Source organism: Rattus rattus, chromosome 4 (assembly GCF_011064425.1).
Source record: "Rattus rattus isolate New Zealand chromosome 4, Rrattus_CSIRO_v1, whole genome shotgun sequence".
Classification (NCBI taxonomy): Eukaryota; Metazoa; Chordata; class Mammalia; order Rodentia; family Muridae; genus Rattus; species Rattus rattus.
In genome coordinates, this window is record NC_046157.1 from 121,907,371 (window position 1) to 121,920,726 (window position 13,356).

At 38.3% G+C, this 13,356-nt stretch overlaps 1 protein-coding gene across 2 annotated transcripts in view; it reads left to right on the forward strand.

Moving 5' to 3' along the window:
• Nucleotides 1–13,356, forward strand: part of Ankar (ankyrin and armadillo repeat containing) — a 65,289-nt gene that overhangs the window by 31,123 nt on the left and 20,810 nt on the right. For both annotated transcript variants that reach the window (XM_032901064.1, XM_032901065.1), the window contains 2 exons: nt 6,577–6,818; nt 7,843–8,011. In XM_032901064.1, the coding sequence (XP_032756955.1) occupies nt 6,577–6,818; nt 7,843–8,011 (411 nt within the window). The remainder of the gene's footprint in view (nt 1–6,576; nt 6,819–7,842; nt 8,012–13,356) is intronic.

The window sequence follows — 13,356 nt, forward strand, 5'->3', positions numbered from 1 at the left end:
AAGGTTGGACCCCCCAGTGCAGGGGAGTATGGGGGGCCAATAAGGTGGATGTATAGGGAGAATACCCATATGGGGGAGCGAGAGGGGAGGGAATGGGGACTTATGCACAGGAAACTGGGAAGGGGAACAACCTTTGAAATGTAAGTAAAGAAATATATCTAATAAAAAATTAAAAAAGATAATTTCAGTAGACCTCAGATCATGCTCTGGAAATGTACGAATAATAGTTTTTTTAACTAATAAAAAATTTTATTTACTTAGAAGCATTCAGAATGTCAAGAAAACAGCTGCATTTTTTTTTTGCAATCACAGAGTGATATTCAATTAACAATGCTATTCACAACAACAATTATCTTCATTTCCACTGCATCAGAGACATCTGAAGATGAAAATAAAAAAAGAGAGAAAACCAAAACCAAAACCAAACTACCATCCCCATATATAACTAATTTGTGCTGTGCACCTACAAGAACCTGCTTTAAATTTCCATGCCAATTTACAACACCAGACTGTACCAGGCAAGGTTAGTGGTATTGAAAATACCACAAGGGCAGGGTTATCTAAAGACATATGCACTGTACAATTTTGTTTTTTAATTTTTAAAATCAATTTATTTTTATACTGCACATTTTATTCCCCTCCTGGTGAACCCTCAGCCCCAAGGGTTTCACACCCCATACCTCCTCCCCACCCCCACCCGCACCCTCACAAGGATATCCCCACCCCATCCTCCCCACCAGACTTTTAAACATCCTAGGGCCTCCAGTCTCTTGAGGGTTAGATGCATCTTCTCTGACTGAACTCAGACCCAGGAATCCTCTGCTGTATATGTGTTAGAGGCCTCATCTAAGCTGGTGTATGCTTCCTGGTTGGTGATCCAGTATCTAAAAGATTTCAGGGGTCCAGGTTAATTGAGACTGCTGGTCCTCCTACAGAGTTGCCCCCCAATCCTCCTCCTTAGCTTCGTCCAGCTTTTCCCTAATTCAACCCGAGAGTCAGCAGCTTCTGTTCATTGGTTGGGTGCACATATCTGCATCTGACTCTTTCAGGTGCTTCTTGGGTCTTTTGGAGAACAGTCATGGTAGGTCCCTTTTTGTGAAGGCCCCATAGCTTCAGTAATGGTGTTGGGTCTCCCCTTGAGCTGGATCCAACTTTGGGCCTGTCGCTGGACCTCCATTTCCCCAGGCTCTTCTCCATTTCCATCACTGAATTTCTTTCAGACAGAATGGGTCAGAACTTTGGCTGTGGGATAGCAAACCATCCCTCACTTGTTGCCCTCACTTTCTGCTGGAGGTAGAGTCAATAAGTTCTCTCTCCCCACTGTAGGGTCTTTCACCTAGGGTCCCCCCTTTGAGTCCTGAAAGTCTTTCACTTCCCAGGTCTTCAGTACATTCTAGAGGGTCTTCCAAACCTCCTTCCTCCCGAGGTCCCCTGTTTCCATTTTTTTCTGCTGGCCCTCAGGGCTTCAGTTCTTCCCCAACCCCACAATACAAGATCAGGTTCTTCTCTCCCCTGACCCACATCTGCTTTCCCTCTCCTGTCCCTCCCCACTTGTGGTTGCTTTGTTCTCCCTCCCAAGTGGAACTGAGGCATCCTCACTTGGGCCCTTCAGCTTGTTGACCTTTTTGAGTTCTGTGGACTGTGTGTTGGGTATTCTGTACTTTTTTTTTTTTTTTTGCTAATATCCACTTATTAGTGAGAACATACCGTTTATGTCCTTTTGGGTCTGAGTTACCTCACTCAGGATGACATTTTCTAGTTCCATTCATTTGCCTGCAAAACTCAGGATGTCCTCATTCTTAATAGCTGAGTAGTTTTCCATTGTGGAAATGAACATTTCCTGTATCCATTCTTCTGTTTTGGGGCATCTCCGTTGTTTCCAGCTTCTGGCTATCACAAATAAGGCCACTGTGAACATAGTGGAATATGTGCCCTGTGGCATGGTGGGGCATCTTTGGGGTATATTCCCAAGATTGGTATTTCTGGATCTTTAGGTAGGTCTATTTCTAATTTTCTGAGAAACCTCCACATTGATTTCCAGAGTGGTTGTACCAGTTTGCAACCCCACCAGCAATGGAGGAATGTTCCTCTTTCTCAACATCCTCACCAACATGTGTTGTCACCTGAGGTTTTGATCTTAGTCATTCTGACTGGTGTAAGGTGGAATTTCGGGTTGTTTTGATTTGTATTTCCCTGATCACTAAGGACTTTGAACATTTCTTTAGGTGCTTCTCAGCCATTCAAGATTCCTCTATTGTGAATCCTCAGTTCTATACCCCATTTTTTGATTGGGTTGTTTGGTGTTTTGGATGGTAAGTTTCTTGAATTCTTTATATATTTTGGATATTAGCCCTTATTCAGATGTGAGGTTAGTAAAGTTTTTTTCCCAATCTGTAGGATACAGATTTATCTTATTGACTATTTCCTTTGCTTTACAGAAGCTTTCCAGTTTTATGAGGTACCATTTATTGATACTTGATGTTAGAGCATGAGGCACTGGAGTTCTGTTTAGGAAATTTCTGCCTGTGCTAATGAGTTCAAGGCTCTTTCTCACTTTCTATTAGATTCAGTGTATCTGCTTTTATGTTGAGGTCCTTGATCCACTTTGACTTGAGCTTTGTGCATGGTTGACAAATATGGGTCTATTTTCACTTTTCTACATACAGACATTCAGTTAGACCAGCACCATTTATTGAGGATGCTTTCTCTTTTCCATTGTGTATTTTTGGTTTCTGTGTCAAAGATCAAGTGTGCGTAAGTGTATGGTTTTATTTCTGGGTCTTCAATCCTATTCCCTTGATCAGTGTGTCTGTCTTTGTACCAATACTATGCAGTTTTATCACTATTGCTGTGTAGTAGACCTTGAGGTCAAGGATGGTGATTTCCCCCAAAGTTCTTTTATTGTTGAGGATAGTTTTTGCTATACTGGGTGTTTTGTTATTCCAAATGAATTTGCAAATTGCTCTAACTCTATGAAGAAGTGAGTTGGGATTTTAATGGGGATTGCATTGAATCTGTAGATTGCTTTTGGTAGATGGCCATTTTTACTATATTAATTCTGCCAATCCATGGGCATGGGAGATCTTTCCTTTTTCTGAGATCTTCTTGAGAGACTTGAAGTTCTTATCATAAAGGTCTTTCACTTGTTTGGTTAGAGTTACCCCAAGATATTTTAAATTGTGTGTGGCTATTATGATGGGAATTGTTTCCCTAATTTCTTTCTCAGCCTGTTTATCATTTGTGTAAAGGAAGCCTAGTGATTTATTTGAGTTAATTTTATATCTGGCCACTTTGCTGAAGTTGTTTATCAGCTGGAGGAGTTCTCTGGTAGAATTTTTGGGGTCACTTATAATAATTACACCAGACTTCTCAACAGAGACTATGAAAACCAGAAGAGCCTGGCCAGAGGTCATGCAGACTCTAAGAGAATACAAATGCCAGCCCAGGCCACTATACCCAGCAAAACTTTGAATCAATATAAATGGAAAAACCAAAATATTCCAGGACAAAACCAAATTCAAACAGTATCAGCTCTACAGAGGATCCTAGAAGGAAAACTTCAGTACAAGGAAGATACCTTTGCCAAAGAAAAGACAAGATATCAAGCATCTCACAAAAAGCAAAAAGGAGAAAACCACAAGCACATAAAGCTACCTACAAAAGCAAATATAACAAGAACCAACAGTCTTCTGTATTTAATATCAATATTAATGGACTCAACTCACCTATAAAAAGACTGGATATGCAAACAAGATCCAGCATTTTGCTACATATAAGAAACACACCTCATTAACAAAAATAGACACTATCTCAGAGTAAAAGGATGCAAAAAGGTCTACCAAGCAAATGGTTCCAAGAAACAAGGTGGAGTTGCCATCATAATATTCAGTAAAATAGACTTTCAACCGAAAGTTACCAAGCATGATGAGGAAGGACACTTCATATTCATCAAAGGGAAAATCCACCAAGAGAAAGCCTCAATTCTGAACATCTGTGCCCTAAATGCAAGGGCAGCCACATACATAAAAGAAACTTTGAACCCCACACAATAATAGTAGGAGACTTCAACACCCCACTCTCACCATTGGTCAGTTCATTGAAACAGAAACTGAACAAAGACACAGTGAAACTAATAGAGGTTAAGAACCAAATGGATTTAACATATCTATAGAACATTTCACCGTAAAACAAAAGAATACACCTTCTCAGCAGCTCATGGTACCTCCTCCAAAATCCACTATATAATTAATTGGTCACAAAACAACCCTCAACAAATACAAGAAGATTGAAATAATCCCAAGCACCCTATCAGAATTCCATGGCCTAAAGCTGGTCTTCAACAACAAAAGCAATAGAAAACCCCCATATATATATTGAAACTGAACAATTCTACTCAATGATAATTTGGTCAAGGATGAAATAAAGAAATCAAAGACTTCCTGAAACTTAATGAAAATATTGACACATCATATCCAAACTTGTTGGACCAACGAGCACAGTGCTAAGAGGAAAATTCATAGCACTAAGTGCACTGGTAAAGAAACTGGAGAGATCTTACACTAGCAACTTAACAGCACACCTGAGAGCTCTAGAACAAAAAGAAGCAAACTCACCCAAGAGAAGTAGATGACAGGAAATGATCAAAACTCAGAGACTGAAATCAACCAAATTAGAAAGAGAACAATACAAAGAATCAGCAAAATCAAAAGCTGTTTTTTTTTTTTTGAGAGAGAATCAACAAGATCGATAAACCCCTAGCCAAGCTAAAGGGCTCAGAAGCAGTATCCAATTTAATAAAATCAGAAATGAAAAGGGAGACATAACAACAGAAACAGGAAATTCAGAAAACCATCAGATCCTATTATGAAAGCCTATAGTAAACAAAACTGGAAAATCTAGATGAAATGGATAGTTTTCTAGACATATCACATACCAAAATTAAATCAAGAGCAGGTAAACTTTCTAAACAGGCCCATATTCCATAAGGAAATAGAAGAAATCATTAAAAACCTCCCAAGCAAAAAAAGCCCAGGGCCATATCGATTTAGTTCAGAATTCTACCAGACCTTCAAGGAAGACCTGATATCAGTGTTCCTGAAACTATTCCATAAAATAGAAGGAACACTACCTATTTCATTCTATGATTCCATAATTACTCTGATACCCAAACCACACAAGAACCTACTAGGAAAAGAGAACTTCAGACCAATCTCACTTATGAATATCAATGCAAAAATACTCAATAAAATTCTCATAAGCTGAATCCAAGAGCACATCAAAGCCATCATTCATCACAATCAAATAGGCTTCATCCCAGGGATGCAAGTTTGGTTCAATATATGAAAATCAATTAGCGTAATCCACTTATAAACAAAGTCAAAGAAAAAAAATCATATGATCATCTCCTTAGATGCAGAAAAAGCATTTGAAAAAATATAACACACCTTCATGTTAAAAGTATTGGAGAGATGAGGAATTCAAGGCCCATACCTAAACACAATAAAGCAATTTACTGCAAACCAACAGCCAACATCAAATGAAATGGAGAGATACTTGAAGAAATCCCACTAAAATCAGGGATTAGACAAGGCTGCTCACTCTCTCCCTACCTATTCAATATAGTACTCAAAGTGCTACAGTAAGACGACAAAAAGAGATCAAGGGGATACAAAGTGCAAAGGAGAAATAAAGATATCACTATTTGCAGATGATAGGATAGTACACGGTACAGTTTTAAAACAATCTTACACAGCCTTAGATTTCAATTTTTTTTAAAGGAGTTGTGTTCAGGGTGGTTAAATGCTTTATAGACAAGAAAAAAAAACTTTGCTAGAACCACCTTATTCATTACCATCGTCCTCTTCCTTTCCTTTCTCATCCTCTTCATCCTCATTATTTTCCTCTTCCTTCTTTTTCTTGCTCTTTTCAGCCTTGACCATCCCTTTTTCACTGCATCAGGTCTTCCTTTAGCTCTGTTGGCAGCGATCTCCTTTTCGTTCTTCTACCTCAGCGTGGCATCTTTCTTCTCATAGGGCACTTAGGTGATTTGAGATGTTACTCAGCAACCGGTTTACTGCAATGGCCGTCCACATTTAGTTTTAAGATAACCTATGATATCACATTCAAATAATTAAACAAATACTGCCACACAAAGACAATTCAGTAGCCAGACAAGAACTTTACTATGTGATATGTAGGCATGACGTTGCTCACCCGTGACCCCAGCAATTAGGATGCCGAGACAGGAAGAAGCAGAACTGACTGCATAGTGAGTTCCTATCTACATAAAAAAATTAATTCTCGTAGGCCAAAATTCAGTATTTTAAAGCTGGTTTAGATTTACTAATATAAAGTATATGGTTATGCATGTTATGTGAAATCAAATATGCAAAGAGAAGAGTCTTTTAGATAAGACATAATCATTTCTATATCACTTCAAGTTTTTTTTCTATCCTTTGTAGAACTGTCTAATTATTCATACTGCCATACCATGAATGTTACTCTGATACTGTCAGGATATGTCACCTATAAATGATTTTGAATAAATTTATGCTTATTTTAGTCTTATCTTTACAGGCACCATTCCTGCCTTAGTCAATCTATTAAAATGTCCCAAAATAAAGCTGCAGTGTAAAATTGTTGGGTTGCTGAGCAATATCTCAATTCACGTAAGTGTAGTGCATGCTCTGGTGGAGGCAGGAGGCATTCCTGCTTTGATCAGCCTGCTGGCTTCTGATGAACCGGAACTCCATTCTCGCTGCGCTGTTATTCTATATGATATTGCTAAGTGTGAAAACAAGGATGTTATTGCCAAATATGTGAGTACTGTTTCATAGATCCCATTTTTCATCTAATAGCAACTCTCTCACACAGAAATTAGAAAGATAGAAATAGATGTTGTTACACAGTAACAAAACTACCAGGGATGGTGGGAAGAGGAGAGGGAAAGCATTCAGGCCAGTAGCAGGTCTGGAGCATAATGGGCTTAGGGGGCCTAATGCTCAGTGCTGACAGAGTTTAGAGAAGCCCTAGTGAGCAGATGGAGTACTTTTCATAGTACATACTGGTTGTTTCCTGTTTAAATGAAGATATTAGTTCTATGTGAGAAATATATCCCAATTGTGTACTAGAAAGCATTAGAGAAAAATTGCTTTTGGTGAACACCAAACAGTTGCAGCTGTGCTTTCTTTCTTCAAAGAAAACCTGCCCGCGTCGCATCCACTGTTATTTAGGATCTTTCTCTAGATAGTTACAAACGAAGTGAAGTTACTTGATTTGTTTCTTCAGTTTCACAGAGTTGTCTCCTCAGTATAAATTGAACCATCTGCATTATGAAATGCACCTGCTGTCTGGCTTAGTGCTCTACTTTTGATGGTGGGAACCACTTCTATTCTGTTTTCTTTGTACTCTTTTTTTTTTAATTTTGCCTTTGTTTATTTTTTTAATTCTCTGAAAAACTTTCATTGCTGTGTCCGTTAGACAAAATATTGAAAATATAGTCACACCCAAGTCTAACTCTGAGTTACTCAGTTTTATCTACTTAACACTTTTGTTAATTGATTCTGGCATTCAGCCAGAACTATGATAATTTCTCTGTGTGTGCAGCACACTTAGGCTGTGCTGGTCCTTTCCATTGTGTTGTGTCAGATAATCTTTATCTTAGTTCTGCAATAATATTGTATTTTTCTGGGTAAGAATTACTCAGTGCCTTAACTTACTGTGTGACAGCAGTAACTGTTCTCTTCAAAATAAGGATGTATTTACAGAAAGCTTACAGATGTATAAACACAATTATATCAATCTTAAATGAATTCAAATGTAATTCTCTTTGTCTCTTTTTAGAATGGAATTCCAGCTCTGATAAATCTCTTAAGCCTTAACAAAGAAAATGTGCTGGTGAATGTAATGAACTGTATCCGGGTGCTTTGTATGGGAAATGAAGGCAATCAAAAAGCAATGAGAGACTATAACGGCATCCATTACCTTATCCATTTTCTGAGTTCTGATTCTGGTGAGCCTCAACCTGTCTGTTTAAAAGTGACAGATTTACCAAGTGAAGCAAACATAGATCTGGGTTTGTCTATGGACAAATATTTTGGATGTATCTTTGAATAGATCTAGGCACATAATATAACCAAAATATCTGGGAAACCAACCTCATAGGAAGAACAATGATATCAACCAACCAGATACTCCAGACATCCCAGAGTAACCCCTGGGCTCCAGCCCCATATGGAGCAGAGGATGGGTCTTATTGAGTATCAATGTGAGGAGAGGCCCTTGTTCCTGTGAAGGCTTGATGCCTCAGTGTAGGGGAATGCCAGACAGGGAGGTGGGAGGGCATGGTTGGATGGATGGGGGAGCACCCTCATGGAGATAGGGGGTGGAGAGATGGGATGGGTGGGTTCCCGAGGGGAAACCAGGAAAGGAGATAATATTTGAAATGTAAATAAAGAAAATATACAATAAAAGAAAAGAAAAAAGAAAAAAGGAAAAAAGATATAAATGGTTTTAACAAAAAATATTAGGAGAAATAACTGATTCAAAAGTATATTAAGATGTTTAACAAGAAATTTTCATAAGCAAAAATATTAGCATGAATAATGAAAATAGAGTATATGTTTGAGGAGGAGATTTCTTCTTGTATGAATAAATATGTATCAATAATTGGAAACTATTTTACAATGTACACCAAGAACTTAAGATTTGCTCTTCTATATCTGATATCAAAATTCAAGAAAGTCATCAGGTTTCTGTTTCTAAAGTGCACCTCAGTTCCAGGAGTTTTTTTCATTAGAAGCAGGGCAATAATAGCAAATAAACAGTGTAAAAACTGGGAATCTTAATATCACTAATGAAAAGAGATGAACATCATTTAACACTATATGAAGTATCATCAAGAACGTGTCACTTTTAAAATATCCTGAATGGAGGTGCATATCTTGAATTATGAGAAACATTAACTGAACCTGAACTGAGGTTTAAAATAAATGACTAATATGCATTTAAAAAGTCTAAGTCACTAAAGGTAAAGAGAACGACTGAAGAACCGTTGTAGATTATAGAAAATAGAGATGTCATAAATGAAATGCATGCTCTCCATCTGAGAGAAAAGTGTTATAGAGGACATTACAGGAGAGCAGATACAATATGTTTAAAGCATTGCATCTACTGATTGCTCTGTGTCTCTATATTGTACACATATCCTCAATGTGTGCTGAGTCCTTGTAGGCATCATGGTCAACTGCAAAGTGATCCATGAAGAGACATACAGGACATCAGGACTCTGATGCCAGATGGCTTATTGTCAGCATATTTAAACAAAGTATAATTTGGAAAAAGGTTTCCTGGTGTAATACAAGCCCTTGTGCACAAGGAGGCACAGATTTTTCCCAAGAAGATGGGTTCTAGGGATAGGTTACATGTATTAACTTCAAAGCCTAAGGAAGGATCTGTCATGCTCTCAGTCATACAAATAATGTAGAGGCCATTTGGGCCATTACCCACCTTCAGTCCTGGCTGTGGGAGCTTGACGTGACCTGACCCTACAGATAATACAGATCACTAGGTTATTAATCTCCCCCATTCCCAGCCTTCTGGATGGATAAATGTGTTATACGTCCTTTCCATTAAAAGGAAAATTCCTGTGTGCTTAAAATTCCTGGCTTCCATGATGATCTGTGGGTGTAAAGACCTTTGTGCTCCCACCACAAGTGTAGAAACTAAACTGCAGCCTGACATGGTGGTACATCCCTTCAACTCCAGCACGAGGGAGGCAGAGCCTAGTGGACCTCTGTGAGCCTGAGGACAGTTTAGCCTGTGTAGTGAGTTTCAAGTTAGCCAGGACAGACTAGCATAACACACACACACACACACACACACACACACACACACACACACACACACACACAGATAACACACACACAGAGAGAGAGAGAGAGAGAGAGAGAGAGAGAGAGAGAGAGAGAGAGAGAGATAGGGTGAGCAAACTAAGTTGCAGATAGATACATATATAAAATCAATGGAACAATGTATTAAATTTCATTTTTTCTTTCTTTTTTCTTTCATTGGATTTTTTATTTACATTACAAATGTTATTTCCTTTCGCGGTTTCCCGGACATAAGTCCCCTATCCCATCCCTCTTCCCTTCTTGTAAAAGGGTGTTCCACTCCCCATCCACGCCACTTTCACGCCACCTCCATATTCTCCTACACTGGAGGTCCAACCTTGGCAGGACCAAGGGCTTCTCCTTCCATTGGTGCCCAACAAGGCCATCCTCTGCTATATATGCAGCTGGAGCCATGGGTCAGTCCATGTATAGTCTTTAGGTCATGGTTTAGTCCCTGGGAGCTCTGGTTGTTTAGCATTGTTGTCGTTATGGGGTTGCAAGACCCTTCATCTCTTTCAATCCTTTCTCTAATTCCCCAAAAGGGGTTCCTGTTCTCAGTTCAGTGGTTTGCTGTTATCATTAGCCTCTGTATTTGACATGCTCTGGTTGTGTCTCAGGAGAGATCAATATCTGGTTCCTGTCAGCATCCGCTTCTTAGCTTCATCTTATCTAGTTTTGATATATATATATATATATATATATATATATATATATATATATATATATATACCTCATGTGGGGCAGGCTCTGAATGGCTGTTCCTTCAGTCTCTGCTCTAAACCTTACCCCCATATACCCTCCTATGAATATTTTTGTTCTCCCTTTGAAGAAGGAGTGGAAGCATCTGCATTTTGGTCATCCTTCTTCTTAAACTTCATGTGGTCTGTGAATTGCATCTTGGGTAATTTGAGCTCTTGGGCTAATATCCACTTATCAGTGAGTGCACACCCTGCATGTTTTTCTGTGATTGGGTTACTTCACTCAGCATGTTATTTTCTAGTTCAACCCATTTGCCTATGAATTCAAGAAGTAATTGTGTTTGATAGCTGAGTAGTACTCCATAGTGTAGATGTACCATATTTTCTGTATCCATTCCTCTGTCGAAGGGCATCTGGGTTCTTTCCAGCTTCAGGCTATTATAAACAAGGCTGCTATGAACACAGTGGAGCATGTGTCTTTGTTGCATATTGGAGCATCTTTTGGGTATACGCCCAGGAGAGGTATAGGTGGGTCCAATTTTTTGATGAACCTCCAGACTGATGTCTAGAGTGGTTTGCATTTCCCTGATGACTAAGGATTTCGAACTTTTTTTAGGTGCTTCTCAGCCATTCGATATTCCCCAGCTGAGAATTCATTGTTTAGCTCTGTAGCCCATCTTTTAAAAGGGTTATTTGGCTCTCTGGAGTCTAACTTCTTGTGTTGTTCTTTGTATATTTTGGATATTAGCCCTCTATAAGTTGTAAGATTGGTAAAGATCTTTTCCCAATCTGTTGGTTGCTGTTTTGTCCGAATGATAGTATCCTTTGCCTTACAAAGCTTTGCAGTTTTATGAGTCCCATTTGTCCATTCTTGATCTTAGAGCATAAGCCATTGGTGCTTTGTTCAGGAAATTTCCCCAGTGCCCATGTGATCAAGACTCTTCCCCACTGTTTATTGTATTAATTTGAGTGTATCTGGTTTTATGTGGAGGTCCTTGATCCATTTGGACTTAAGCTTTGTACAGGGCAATAAGAATGGACAGATTTGCATTCTTCTACAAGCTAACCTCCAGTAGAACCAGCACCATTTGTTGAAAATGCTATCTTTTTTTTCCATTGGATGGTTTTAGCTTCTTTGTCAAAGATCAAATGGTCATAGGTGTGTGGGTTCATTTCTGGGTCTTCAATTCTATTCCACTGTTCTACCTGTCCATCTCTGTACGAATACCATACAGTTTTTATCACTATTGCTCTGTTATACTGCTTGAGGTCAGGGATCGTGATTCCCCCAGAAGGTCTTTTTTTTTTTTTTGGTGAGTTTAGTTTTCGATATCCTGAGTTTTTTATTATTCCAAATGAATTTGCAAATTGCTCTTTCTAGCACTATGAAGAATTGGATTGGAATTCTAATGGGGATTGCATTGAATCTGTAGATTGCTTTTGGCAAAGTGGCCATTTTTAAAATATTGATTCTGCCAATCCATGAGCATGGGAGATCTTTTTATTTTATGAGATCTTCTTCAATTTCTTTCTTCAGAGACTCGACGTTCTTGTCATACAGATCTTTTACTAGTTTGATTAGAGTCACACCTAGACATTTTATGTTATTTGGGACTATTGTGAATGGTGTTGTTTCCCTAATTTCTTTCTCAGCCTGTTTATGTTTTGAGTAGAGGAAGGCTACTGATTTGTTTGAGTTAATTTTATACCCAGCCACTTGGTGCTTTGTAGTTCTCTGGTGGAACTTTTGAGGTCACTTAAGTATACTATCATATAATCTGCAAATAGTGATATTTTGACTTCTTCCTTTCCAATTTGTATCCCTTGGACTTCCTTTTGTTGTCTGATTCCTCTGGCTAGGACTTGGAGTACTATACTGAATAAGTAGGGAGAGAGTGGGCAGCCTTGTCTAGTCCCTGATTTTAGTGGGATTGTTTCAAGTTTCTCTCCATTTAGTTTAATGTTAGTTACTGGTTTGCTGTATATTGTTTTTACTATGTTTAGGTATGAATTCCTGATCTTTCCAGGACTTTTTATCATGAATGGGTGTTGAATTTTGTCAAATGCTTTCTCAGCATCTAATGAAAGATCATGTGGGGTTTTTTTCTTTGAGTTTGTTTATATAGTGGATTATGTTGATGGATTTCTGTATATTGAACCATCCCTGGGATAAAACCTACTTGATCATGATGGATGATCATTTTGATGTGTTCTTGGATTCGGTTTGCAAGAATTTTATTGAGTATTTTGTTTCGATATTCATAAGGGAAATTGGTCTGAAGTTCTCTTTCTTTGTTGGGTTTTTGTGTGGTTTAGGTATAAGCATAATTGTGGCTTCATAGAAGGAATTGGGTAGTGTTTTGTCTGTTTCTATTTTGTGGAATAGTTTGGAAAGTATTGGTATGAGGTCTTCTGTGAAGTTCTGAAAGAATTCTGCACTAAATTCATCTGGTCCTGGACTCTTTTTGGTTTGGAGACTTTTAATAACTGCTTCTATTTCTTTAGGAGTTATCAGATTGTTTAGATGGTTTACCTGATCCTGATGTAACTTTGGTACCTGGTATTTGTCTAGAATATTGCCCATTTCCTCTAGATTTTCCACTTTTGTTGAATATAGGGTTTTGTAGTAAGATCTGATGATTTTTTGAATTTCCTCAAATTCTGTTGTTATGCTTCCCTTTTCATTTCTGATTTTGTTAATTTGGAAACACTCTCTGTGCCCTCTGGTTAGTCTGGCTAAGGCTTTATCTATCTTTTTGATTTTCTCA